General features: G+C 34.5%; 2 protein-coding genes across 2 annotated transcripts; one reads left to right on the top strand and one right to left on the bottom strand.

The window, feature by feature from the left end:
• Positions 1-1956: 1956 nt before the first annotated feature.
• On the bottom strand, positions 1957-4377 carry LOC131148071 (probable receptor-like protein kinase At5g59700). The gene has a single exon (XM_058097808.1). It carries the CDS (start codon positions 4375-4377, stop codon positions 1957-1959), a length of 2421 nt encoding a protein of 806 aa, XP_057953791.1.
• A 6674-nt stretch (positions 4378-11051) lies between these two features.
• On the top strand, positions 11052-11240 carry LOC131148070 (phosphoenolpyruvate carboxylase, housekeeping isozyme-like). The gene has a single exon (XM_058097807.1). It carries the CDS (start codon positions 11052-11054, stop codon positions 11238-11240), a length of 189 nt encoding a protein of 62 aa, XP_057953790.1.
• Positions 11241-13883: the final 2643 nt, after the last annotated feature.

The raw sequence follows: 13883 nt of genomic DNA, 5'->3' as shown, positions 1-13883 counted from the left end.
AAAGAAGAAGAGTGGAGAACGTGAGTTGAGAGAATTTTTTTTTTTTTTCTTTTTTTCTCTCAATCTATGTGAGGCTCTCCTTTTTTTTTTTTTTTTTTTCTTTCTTTCCTTCTCTGTTTGCTCAGAAGACTTAACCACCAAGTTTTCTTTCTTTCTTTTTTTTTTTTTTTCCTTTATCCTTTACTTTAAACTTTATTATATACTTATATATATATAATTAAATATACATATATATATATATATATCCACAATCCTCAAATTTCTTAATTTAATTAATTTTCTTAATAATAATTAATTAAATAATAATAATGATTTTTTTAATTAATTAATTAATTAATTTTTTTTTTTTTGGATTGTTACACTAATCGTGGGGGTGGGGTGGTTTTATTAGCCTAGTCACAACCCCTAATTATGGAAGTGGTCGTCATGATGTCACATCCACCATGCAACACAAATGTGTGTGGGGAGATACTTGAATGTCAAGGCATCCACCTCCAAAATCCTAATAGTTTATTACCTTGTTCTGTAAGATCTTACAGTGATGATTAAGGTGAGATTCTACTAATTGTTTCTATCATCTTGCTACGCATCCCTTTCTCCACTCTTGGAATCCCACTTATTTTAGTGGTTGAAGAAGTCATCTCAATCTAAGCCTCCTAGGATGCTATATATTCTTTGCTAGCTTACGGTTGGAGACTATAACCAATTATGAGCAATTTTGAATGACAACTACTATAAATTTAGTTACTCCATTATCATGCTTCAATTAACTTCAGCTTTGTTCTTAGAAGAGCCAGCTAAGTAAAATTTAAGCATAGACTGACAGTGCATGAGTGCAACCAATAAAACATAAAAAGGAAAATTACATAAACCTCCCTTGTGATTTGATTAAAATCATTGAGTCATCCTGTGTATTTTTTGTGAACACTAAACTCCTCTATGATTTTTTAAAACAATAAAAAATTATAATTTCATTAGTTTTATTGATAAAAATCAATATATTAGATGAAAATGCTATTTCAATGGACAAAAATGCTCTTAATAATAGCACTCGTTTTCTTTAAACATCCAAACAATAATCAAATTATTTACTTGCATCATTATAATTAAGTAGCCTAGGTAATACTATATGCATTAATTGCAAGATAAATTAAATATAAAAATACAATTAAAATTTAAAATATATAGTTATATAGTATCTAATCTCAATAATTATCTAATAAACCTAAAAATATTAGGATATTAAGAATATAATACTAATAAAAATTAATTTAAATATATTAATTTTAATTACATGGCACATTTTAGTACTATAACACATTTGACTAAACATAAGTTAATCGTGTTACCATTTCATTTTTTATTTTTAAAAAAAATCACTAGCAAGATTTAATGATCACAATAAAATCATAAGGCGGCGTATTGATTTTGGTTAAACCATAAGAGGGTTTATATAGTTTCCCCAATAATATTATTGTCCAATGCATTTGAACCAAGATGCCACATATTACCTGCAAACAAGCATGTGCAAGAGAATGACATAACCAAGCAAAGTAACCAAATAAAGAGCCACACACCACATGGCACAGTATTTAATTGAAAGATCATAGGCTATATAATAGACTAATCTTTCACATTGCTAGGTAATAGAACTCCATCCACCACAATCTTTAAATGTTATCAATCTATTCAACCCAAGATGTATAGACAATGTTCCATAGAGAGGTTGTGCACTCACACAAACCCTTATTGCAAGGTGCAGAAAGAAGGTATATTTTAAAAGTATACAAGCATAAATTTTTCCAATTAGTAGCTACTTAAGGAGTCATTTAAACCCAGTGTACAATATATTAAATACCATTGTTAATTAGATGTTTCCCCATAGATTTTTATTGTCGTGAGAAAACAATTTTCTCAAGGAGTTGCAGATGGATCAAGTAAACTAGACCAATCACATTATCCACCAAAAGCGCTAACATCGATTTGACTTGAAATACTAACTTGGGAAGAATGCTCATCAACTCCATCAGAAGTATTCACTTCTTGATCACCTTGAACAATAACATCCTCTTGAAGCTGAAGCGCATCCTCTAAATTAAACAAGACTTCTTCCATAGTAGGCCTATTAACAGCAGTTTTAGTCAAACATTTCTCAGCTATCTCTACAAACTTCACAAGTGAGTTTGATCTTATTTGACCAAACAGATGTGGATCTATCATTTGTTCTAATTTTCCTGCCTTTTGTTGCTTTATGGTCCATTGCGCTAAGTCCTCCATTTCTTCGAAAAGGGATGAATCTAACATAAGTCTTGCGCAAAGAACTTCAAATAAAACCACCCCGAACGAATATACATCGGATTTTGTCGTGAGTTGTTGCTTTGTGAAATATTCAGGATCAATGTAGCCAAATGTCCCTCTCACTACTGTACTGATGTGGGTTTGATCATTCCTAAGTATTGTCCTTGAAATTCCAAAATCTGCAACCCTAGCATTAAAATTTTCATCAAGTAAAATATTTGCAGACTTTACATCACGATGAATGACTGGTCTTACAAAACCAGTATGAAGATAATGAAGACCTCTAGCTGCTCCAATGCATATCTCGAGTCTTTGTTTCCAACTCAAACAAAGTATATTCGAGCCAAAAAGATGACTTTCAAGGCTCCCATTTTGCATATATTCATAAACCAAAATCATCTCATTCATTTCATCACAATACCCAATTAACGAAACCAAATGACGGTGACGAAATTGTGATAGCAACTCAAGCTCATTTTGAAACTCTACAATGCCTTGTTGAGATTGAGGGTTTGATTTTTTAACTGCCACTCTTGTGCCATCTGTTAAAACTCCTTTGTAAACCTTCCCAAACCCACCAACTCCAACCACCAAAGTTTCATCAAAATTGTTTGTGGCCTCTCTAATTGCCAATAAAGGGAAGCGATACTTCGAACTATACTCGCTGTTGGCATTACATGCATTTCTTCGAACCTCGAACAATGAAGTCGTCATTCTTGAATTTCCTTGGGCTGCCAATTTGTTTCTTCTTTTGCTTGTCATAAAGAAAAATAATGCAACAAGAGTAGCAACAACAATTACCCCAATACTCACACCCATTATCACACGGCCCACTTTCTTACCATTGTTTGGATTTGTGTCCAAGGCTCCTCCACTCAGATTGCCCAAAGAGTTGTTCATTTTCATGATCTCAATCCCATTTAGAATGGCAATGGGATTATCTATGCGAGAAAAGAAAGGACTGAAACTTGCACAAAACAAAACGCTTTCAAGTACGTTGGTAATAATATCCAAATAATAAGGAACGCCCAAATCATTGGCTCTAAAAGCACTCAAATCAGCATCTTGAACAACGATCGAAGAGTCGGCAAAAATATTGAAAGAAATCTTCTTTTGAGCTTCACCCACTATATCACACAAGTGAAACCGCAGAAGGTACTGAAATCCCGGATCCACTACAAATCCCCATGTAACATCTGAAATGTATTTGGGATTAGTTGACGAGTTTATTATCGCAGCACTTCCATACACTAGTTCAGGTGCAATATTTTTTGTTGGTCCACCAACTATGAACTTGACGGCGGTAATATTTGACACGTATGTGGCTGAATTCGGTTGGATCAGGAAATTTTTGTCCGCCGTCCAAGTTCGATGCAGGGTATCATTCTGCGCGAATATTGTTGGCCCGCCAACATTAACTCGTGCAATGGTCTCCAGTGCCTGGGTCGAAAGGCCTCCGAAGGGTTGCAACGAAAGGGAGTTAACTCTGCGGTTTGCGAAGAGTTCATCAGGGCAGGAAACGACTTCCAATGCGTTTATAAATGCGAACGAATATTGGGTAGGAGCGAAGGTGATGACAAGAGTGTCAGAGTTAACATTCATGGAGTATTCCTCGAGAGTGGAAGTGCTCTTATTGGAATTGAAGTTGTAAATGAGTAAGTGGTTTTGGGCAGACACAGAGAAATTGGCAGCAGTACTCATTTTGTAATTTCCATAATCAAATGGGAAGAAGTAGAGGCGGATCCAGTGTCTCCCCCTCTGCCGGATTGGAAATGTGTATGTCGAGGTCTCTGAGAAGATTGCTGCTGTTTGATAAAGAGGCAAGTCTGCAGAGGACGCGATGGATTTAGGCACCGCGGCGGTGCTCGCAGAAGTATACCCCGCGCGCGGCCCAGAGAGGAAAGCCGAGGCCGAGTGGTCGGACATGAATACTCGATCACCCACTGAAGTATCGGTGTGTGATCCGCAGTTGACGAGGTAATTGTCTACTGGATCAAATGCTGCAGAAAAACATATCAAACACAAGATTGATGAAGCCCAGATGGGCAATTTCATTCCAAATGTTTTGTAATGTCCCATGATCAACATGAAACTGGACTACTGCTATACTGCTGACTTTCTTTGAGCTGGGTTTATTGGGATGGGAATATTAATAATGGGTTCTTATAGTACAGTGGGAATGAAAGAAAGTCAGGGGGACAAATGAAAGCTATAACGTTCTGGAAGGTTTATTATTCGACTGTTAACAAATACGAATGTACAGTTGAGTTAAAAGAAAAGTCTGGCATCTATCGGAATGAAATGAAAGTGTCCTAAGTGGCTTAGTTCCTAATTTCAGTAATTTGTGGGCCAAATGGTCAACGACTGCTAGCAGTTTGTTCGTTTTTTTTTTATTACTATTTATTCGATGGTCGAATAGCTGTTAATAAGTGCTGGTCTTGGATGTACGTCGGTAGCCGGCAAGCCCTTTCCTGACTTTCTTTTCTCTCCGTTACTGCTGTCCTATTGGTTTTGAAAATTGCTTTATGGGGAGACCTTGTGGCGTGACTTTCACGCGGATGGAAAACTACTCTGCACGACGCTGGATGCCTATAGATGTAACTTATTTGACGGTGTAGAGATGTGCCCCGCACGCATTTTATTCAAATTATTAAATTACAACGTGGTGTATTAAATATGAAATTTGAACAACATGATATCATAGAGAAAATCTATTTAGCTCGGCCTCTCTTTTAGCTTAATATATGCCTTTTGCAATGTTGGAAGACCGAGGTACCTTGAATCAAGTCAGCTTCGCGTATCAAGCACATTAGTAAGGGTTTAATGCCCACCGCATGACGTTCGTGCAGCAAAGATTTAATAGGCAGATGACCATAGATGGTTTAAGGCTAGTTAACCAATACCCACGATATTGTACACACCCAACCAAAATAGGTAATCACTTAAGTGAAAATGAGGAACTCTCCCTCTCTATCAAGACGAAAATGCATTCCTAACATACCTTAAAGAATACCCCAAACGTTGTTATAACATCTGTTATTTATGACTTTTATACTTCTGTTTTGATAAGTAAAGAAGGAAGGAAGAAAAACATGAAGGGAGCAGCACAGCAGGACTCGTTGACGAGGAGCCTATGCTTGTCGACGAGGGAACATCAGAGATTCGTCGACGAAGGTTCAGAAGCTCGTCAAAGAACAATTATCAAGAGCAGGAAATTTTTACACTTCTAGCATTGTTGACGAGAGTCATGTATTCGTCGACGAAGGTTCGTCTTAGTCTCGTCCTTGTATTTGTCGACGAGAGGCGCCTGGGCTGCGGCATTTTTTCTGAATTTTGAATTTTTGAACGTTGGGTGGTTGGGCAAAAGGGGGGAAACCTCCGAGGAACTTCTATATATGTCATCTAGGCATATTTTGAGAGGAAAGATGATCATTATTGAAGTGAATTTTGTACATTTTGATTTCTATAGTGAAATATGTGTGTCACTACATCCGTGGATGTAGGTTTTTCCAAATCACGTAAATCTTTGTGTTGATCTTGTTCTGGTTATATGTGTTATTTACTTTCACTTGTTGTTGTTTATTCCATTATGCATCTTCGTTATACGATCCATTTCATAACAAATTGGTATCAGAGTGATTGTTGTTATGGCATGGGGATTGTCTTCTACAAGATTTGACATTGTCAAATTCGATGGAACTGGAAACTTCGGTTTATGGCAGAGGAGAGTGAAAGCTATTCTAGTGCAACAAGGACATGCTAAAGCATTGCTTGACACTCAATCGAAAGGAATGGATGAGGCAACATGGTTAGATTTGAAAGAAAAGGCAACGTCGACAATATGGTTGTGTTTGGCCAATGAAGTTCTCTATCGGGTAATGGAGGAGGATTCCCCAGCGGCTATTTGGCTAAAGTTAGAAAGTTGGTACATGTCTAAATCCCACAACAACAATTTTTTTCTTAAGTAACGTTTATATTTGTTTAAGATGGTAGAAGGATCTAGTCTAGATCAACACATCAATGTGTTTAATCAAATCATAAGTGATCTTGTGAGAGTTGATGTGAAGTTTGATGAGGATGATAAGACTTTGATGCTGTTAAATTCTTTGCCCTTGACTCATACCTATGAAAATCTTGTGACCACTCTTACGTGGGGAAAAGAAACACTTGATTTAGAAAAAGTAACAAATGCTTTATTAAATTTTCATCAAAGGTTGAAAATATGTGATGAAGGAGGACTTGTGGTAAAGGGCAGTAATGAGAGAGGCAAAGGAAAGTTTAAAATTGAGTCTAATTAGAAATCCTGGAATCAATCCAAGAAGAAGAAGGAAATTCGGCGTTATAAATGCAGTAAAAAAGTACATGTGAAACCGGAGTGTCCGGGTTGGAAGAAGGGAAATGCTAATAAACATGAAGGGATTTCTAAACCTTTGAATGTTGTTCAAGAAGAGGATTCAGAAGATGGTGATGTTCTATCAGTTTTAGTGGAGTCGGATAATCTAATGGACTCTTGGATACTTGGCATGTTCTTATCACATGACTCCAAACAATGAGTGGTTCAATACTTACAGGTTAGCAAATTCTGGATCGGTTCTTATGGGTAATGATGTTTCTTGCAAGATCGTTGGCATGGGAAATGTAAAGATAAATATGTTTGATGGTGCTGTAAGAACATTCATTATAAAAAAATTAGTTTTTAGTAACGAAAGTATTAATGACGGTTTTAAAACGGTCACTAAAAGTTGGTATTAGTGACAATTTTTATGAACCGTCACTAATAGTGTAAGCATTAGCGACAGTTTTAGTAGCTGTCACTAATACGACACTATTAGTGACGATTTTAAAACCGTCACTAATACTTACGTCACTAATGTTAGCCTAATAAGACTTTCACCTCTTGTTTTGATGATAACAAATGAAGAAAAGGTTAATGACATTATGTGTTCAAGTAATGATGTTTTCAAGAATCTGAAAAAGTCAAACTCAACAAAGCTTCAAAAAATCACTATCAAGCTTAAAGGTGTATGGTGTGTCAAGAAGTGATCAAACCGGGAAGCACGAAGACATCTGAAGATAAAATGAACCTAAAGCTTCAAGATGATCATGAAGTTTCAAAGAACAAGAAATGTTCATATTGTTAGGAAACCTTCATGTAAGTACTTCAAAGTTAAAAATGTCATTGTGAATGAAATGAAGCTCATTAGGGGATAAATATGGACTTAGAGACTTTATTTTAATACCCCAAAAAATGTTTTTCAAAAGTAAGAAAGCAAAGAAACCAAATGTCTTTGAAAAAGAAAGAAGGAAAGTGGTTTTGTACTGCCCAGACGACTAAGATTGAATCCTCAGGCAACCAAAGATTTTTGCTAAAGAAAATCAAACAGGTAGTGTACCTTCAGGTGACTGAACCTATGTCTTCAGGCTCCTGAACGTACCTCAGGCTACCGAGGTTGCACTTAAGGCAACTAAAGTACGGCAACGGGCAGATTTTTTAAACTTCTTTTTTTCAAATTTGATTGACTTGTGCCCTAATATTTTTGGAAACTTTGAGGGCACTCCAAGTAAACTTGGGGAGCATGAATGAAAATTCTTTTGAAGCCTATATATGTATGGTTTAGAATCAAAATATACCCAGCATTGAAAATTCTTTCAAGATCTCTTTGACTCAAACCTTCTTGCTGTTGTTTTTAAAGCTCTGAACTGCTGCGAAATTTCTGAGAAATATCTGAGCTTTTACAACTTCTCTGAAGTATTTGATTTAAGTTCTTGATCCTCATCAAAGAGAAGTAATCCGGTGATATTTACATAGAGCTTCTTACTTCATTCTTTTGATATTTTGAATTTGAAGTATATTAGTTTCTAAAGTGTACTAATCAGCTCTTTGTGTGAGCATTATTTGTACGCATCTATTTGAATTATTTCTTGTAAATTGATGATTCCAAGGGTTGTTTGGATCGTTAGCTAAGCAAAGGGATATTGCTTAGAGAGGCGGGCTCTAGCCTAGTTAAGGAGTGACCGGATGAGGGGGTATCATTTGGAGAAGGCGGACTCTAGCCTTAACCAAGGAGTGTTGTAAAGGTATTGTTCCGCCTATTAAAGGAACATGTTTAGTAATCCTTTGGTGGTTTGTCAAAGGCGAGGATATAGATTGGGTATAAGCCAAACCTCGCAAAAATCGCCGTCTCACTCTCTTTTTCCTTATTCTTTATTTTCAGTATATATTTAAATTACGTGGATGGTTTAAATTTGAAAATCATATAAACTACATATATTTTAAAATCAAGTAAACCTTAAAGTTTGATTTTGATTTGGGTTGCGGAAACCGAAAGGGAGTACGTTGGTTGAACCATTCTTTGCGGAAACCATACGGGAGTACGTTACTTGGCTAATCACCCTAAAGATAAATTAACTTAAGAGTTTATTTGAATTCTGAAGTTTGGAAAGAGTAATTGGATTTTATATTGAACATTATATTGAAGAAGAAATTTCATGTATACAGGGCTTTGTTCAAACTCATATTTACTACAGGGTTGAACACAACATAAAAGCTGAAAGTTACATATACTAATCTTGAATGCTTCCATCAATCTTATAGTGCTGAAGTGAATTTATATTTGGCAATCATATTGGTCGTGTTGGTTTTGAAATTGTGATTAATTGTTTGATTGTTTTTACTTTCAAAGTGTGGTTGAAAAATGAATGTTTTATTAGTTGTCTTGTTGATTGTTTAAAAGTAACTGAGTTCTTGTTTGATTGATAAAATAGATAAGCAAGTAAAAGAATTGGTTAAATATTAAAAGAAGTTAAGGACTTTAAAAAGAACTAAAACGAAAGTTTTAAAAGCCAATTCACCCCCCCTCTCTTGGGAAGTTATTCCTAATTTCAACTAAAAATAGCGCGGTAAAGAATTTTCACGCGAAATTTTTTCCGAGAAAATATTAGTGACGATTCTAGGGTATTAGTGACAGATTAAATTCGTCACTAAAAGTCACTTATTAGTGACGATTAAATAACCGTCACTACAAATATTTATGAATAAAAAAAATTAGATAAGGGTATTAGTGACGCTTTTGAAACCGTCACTACTAGTGCTTTTATTTAAAAAAAATTTTAAAAAAATTAGTTAAGAGTATTAGTGACGGTTTGAAAAAACGTCACTAATAATAGGGTATTGGTGGCAGTTTTAAAATCGCCACTACTAGTGTTTTTATTTAAAAAAAAAAAAAAATTAGTTAAGGGTATTAGTGATGGTTTTGACACCGTCACTACTATTATTTTTATTTCAAAAATATTAAAAAAAATTAGTTAAAGGTATTAGTGACGGTTTGGAAGAACTGTCACTAATAATGGGGTATTAGTGATGTTTTTGAAACCGTCACTACTAGTATTTTTATTTAAAAAATATTTAAAAAAATTTAGTTAATGGTATTAGTGACGGTTTGGAAGAACCGTCACTAATAATAAGATATTAGTGACGGTTTTGAAACTGTCATTACTAATATTTTTATTTAATAAATAAAAATAAAAAAATAGTTAAGGGTATTAGTGATGGTTTGAAAGAACCGTCATTAATAATGAGATATTAATGACGCTTTTGAAATTGTCACTACTAGTACTTTTATTTAAAAAATTTTAAAAAAAATATTTAGTTAATGGTATTAGTGAGGGTATAGAAGAACCTTCACTAATAATAGGGTATTAGTGACAGTTTTGAAACCGTCACTACTAATGTTTTTATTTAAAAAAATATTAAAAAAAATTAGTTAAGGGTATTAGTGACCGTTTGAAAGAACCATCACTAATAATGATATATTAGTGACACTTTTGAAACCGTCACTACTAGTGTTTTTATTTAAAAAATATTTTAAAAAAATTAGTTAAGGGTATTATTGACGGTGTGGAAGAACCGTCACTAATAATAGGGTATTAGTGATGGTTTTGAAACCGTTACTACTAGTGTTTTTATTTAAAAAAAATATAAAAAAAAAATTAGTTAAGGGTATTAGTGATGGTTTGGAAGAATCGTCACTAATAATGGGGTATTAGTGACACTTTTGAAACCGTCACTACAAGTTTTTTTATTTAGAAAATTAAAAAAAAAAAAAATTAGTTAAGGGTATTAGTGATGGTGTGGAAGAACTGTCACTAATAATAGGGTATTAGTGACGGTTTTGAACCCGTCACGGATGCTCAAAATTTGAAATTCGTGCCTTATCACACATAATTTTCCACATTTTTCCCAAATTTCTTCTTTCTTCTACTCACGCCTCCTTCTCCCTTCTACAATCTCTTCTTTCCCTAAATTTCATTTCACTCCTCCCTCTGCCCCTCCCTTCTTGCTCCTCCATGGTTCCAGCTCACCCTAAAGACCACCGTCACCTCTCCCTCTCTCTGTTTTTCGTTCTCTATCAATCACACGTGATGGTTCTTAACTTTCTTGTGTAGAGATCACCAGGTGCCCATTTTCAGCAAATCTACGCAATCATCTTTTCATGTGTTCCATGAGATTCATTTCATCGCACCTACTTTTCTCTTTCTGAAACATACATACTTGGTTTTTTAGTCTACCACCTTAATCAGCTGGTTCAATTCAATTCAATTCAAAGTTTCTATTTTGAGCCGTAATTTCTATTCAAGCATCTATTTTTTGGTTGAAAATTGGAGGGTTTCACGTGCTTTCTCTCAGCTGCTTTGAGTGATAAATCACAGAGCACGAGGCAATTGAACAGAAGTGGAGGAGAGAAAGAGCAAAAATGGCAACAAGGAACTTAGAGAAGTTGGCCTCAATCGATGCACAATTAAGGTTATTAGTTCTGAAGAAGGTGTCTGAGGATGACAAGCTAGTGGAGTATGACGCTTTGTTCTTGGATCGATTCATTGACATTCTTCAGGATTTGCATGGAGAAAATCTCAAAGAGACGAAACTAGATTTAGAACTCTGAATTTTTGCTTTTGTTTTTGGAGCATTTTTGTTGCTTTGGTTGTTTGATCAAGCTTATTTGCATACTGAACTAAAATATAAATTTTATTCAGAGTTTTGAAAGCCCCTCTTTTGTTAATTCCGCGAAGTTCATGAGGTTTTTCGTTTTTCTGTTTTGGTTTTTGGAGGGTTCTCTTTGGTATAACTTTTTTATTTCCTATTTTTAAAATTTATTTTCCATGTGTTGCAGTATGGAAATAAGTGGATCTAAGACATTTGAGTGCCTTGATCATTTCCTATTTCTGTTGTAAATTGTAAACTATTGTGTGGTTAAAATTGGACATACAAGCTACGATAGCACTTGCCAAGTCAGCTCATAAGGTATGAAATATCTGTTCCTCATGTGCATATTTTCACAAGTTGTGGGAATCACTATGTGTTAAACTTATTTGTGGCATCTTTTTTTCATACTTGGATAGTTACAAACATCTTGTTGAATTCCTCTAATTGAATAATAATTGTTTGGGTATGTAATTTTAGTATTGAGTTGCATCTATATATATATATATATAGTATTATGTTTGTTTAATTCTATGACCTGGACATCCTTACAAGATGAAAATACATGCCCAAGACCTTACACTTGGACATACTAATGTACCTCATAAGGTTTTTGGAACTTGTGTGATAATGTATGTGTTAACTCTTTACTAATAGTATGAATATTTTGTTATTGACTATGAATGTTAGATTTGCTAGCATACTGCATATCTTGTTCTGGATGCTTCCACTTCATTCGTTGGAGTTTATGATGGACATGGAGGTAAGAATCGGGAGGTTCAGGTACTCTTATAGTGGGGTGGATGGTTATTCTTTATCTAGTTTACCCGGAGTTTCTTTTCAAAATTGATTTGAAATGCGATAAGCCTGCCCATGTAGACAAAATGAATTTTAACCTTTCATCTAATAGGTTGTCTCTTATAGTTAAGGTATGATTTAAATATTAATTTTATTTATATTGAATCTTGATGCCCTTCTTACGGTCATTGCATCCACAAGAAGGGCATCAAGATTCAAGAGAAATAAAATTAATATTTAAATCATACCTTAACTATAAGAGACAACATATCAGATGAAAGACTAAAATTGATTATGTCTACATGGGCAGGCTTATCGTATTTCAAATCAATTTTGAAAAGAAATTTCGGGTAAACTAGATAAAGAATCGTTGATGCAGCCACCACCATCCACGGCCTCGTCGTCCTTCTCTATCATCCATGACCTCATTGTCCTTCATCACCCTCCATGACCTCGTCATCTACTCCATCACCATCAAGGTCGAGGATTCTAAAGTTGGGCCTTAGATTGCAGATTGAGCCTTATTGTTCGAGAACTTCACCCTTGAGGATGACGCCACAGCAAGCCATAGCCGCCTATGCTGTCATAGTCTCTCACTGTCATCATGGATCCATCCTCGACGCTAAAGTTCCATTGTCTTCTTCAATGAAATAAGATTTCTGTTCAAAATAAATTTTAAATTAAAATATATTTAGGTCGATCTAGGCGGCATTATGGGTGTCGATGGAGTCCGATTGGGCGGTGGTGATTGTGACAACCTCAGTGGCTGTAATTGTCGGCTTTGTGATGTTTTTGTGGCAAATGAGATCGAGGGAGCAAGAGAAGGATAATGTATTTGAATTTTAATTTGTATAATGTATTTGTATTTAAATTTGAATTTGTATAATATATTTGTATTTGAATTTGAATTTGTATAATATATTTGTATTTTTATTTAAATTTGAATTAGAATTTTGAATAATTTATGATTTTTTTAGAAATTATGATTTAATGTTACGTATACGAAAATGTAATTACAGATTTTTACAGGAATTAATAATTGAAAAAAATTAATTTAAAATTATTAGTGACAATTTAAAAATGTCACTACTAATTGTCCAATTTAAGTATTAGTGAAGGTTTTTAAACCGTGTCTAATAATTGCCTTTTTTTTTTTTAAAGAGTTTTAGTGAAGGTTTTCAAACCGTCACTAATAACATAGTATTAGTGACGATTTTATAGTATCAGTGATGGTTGGAAAATCGTCACTAATAGTTGTCTATGAGCAACAGTGATGATTTTCAAACTGTCACTAATAATAGAGCACTAGTGATGAATTTAAAACTGTCACTAATACTATAGTTTTAGTGATGATTTTTGATTGAGCCAATGTAGAATTTATAGTGACGGGCTTAGCTTTTTTAGTGACGATTTTAATCTATTACTAATACTCTATTATTAGTGACGATTTGAGAAATTCGTCACTAATAAGTATTAGTAACGGCAGATATAGCGACTAATTCAAAACTGTCACTAATAACCTTATTTTTTGTAGTTATTGTGTAATGTAAGACATATACATGAGTTAAGAAAGATTCTAATATCTCTTGGTACTTTGGATTGTAATGGCTTTAATTACAAGTCCAAAGGTGGGGTCTTGACAATATGGAAAGGTAATCTGACTATGATGAAAGGGCAGATGTAACAACACGAAAAATAATGGTTTTTAAATAATGAAGAGGGGGGGGGGGGATGGAAACAGAAACAGAAGGAGGCAGTAGGTTTTGTCGACAACATTGCACTTTGGATGGAATAAGCCAAAAGTAAC

Source organism: Malania oleifera, chromosome 2 (assembly GCF_029873635.1).
Source record: "Malania oleifera isolate guangnan ecotype guangnan chromosome 2, ASM2987363v1, whole genome shotgun sequence".
In the NCBI taxonomy this organism is placed as follows: Eukaryota; Viridiplantae; Streptophyta; class Magnoliopsida; order Santalales; family Ximeniaceae; genus Malania; species Malania oleifera.
This window is presented reverse-complemented; position numbering and strand designations above follow the sequence as displayed.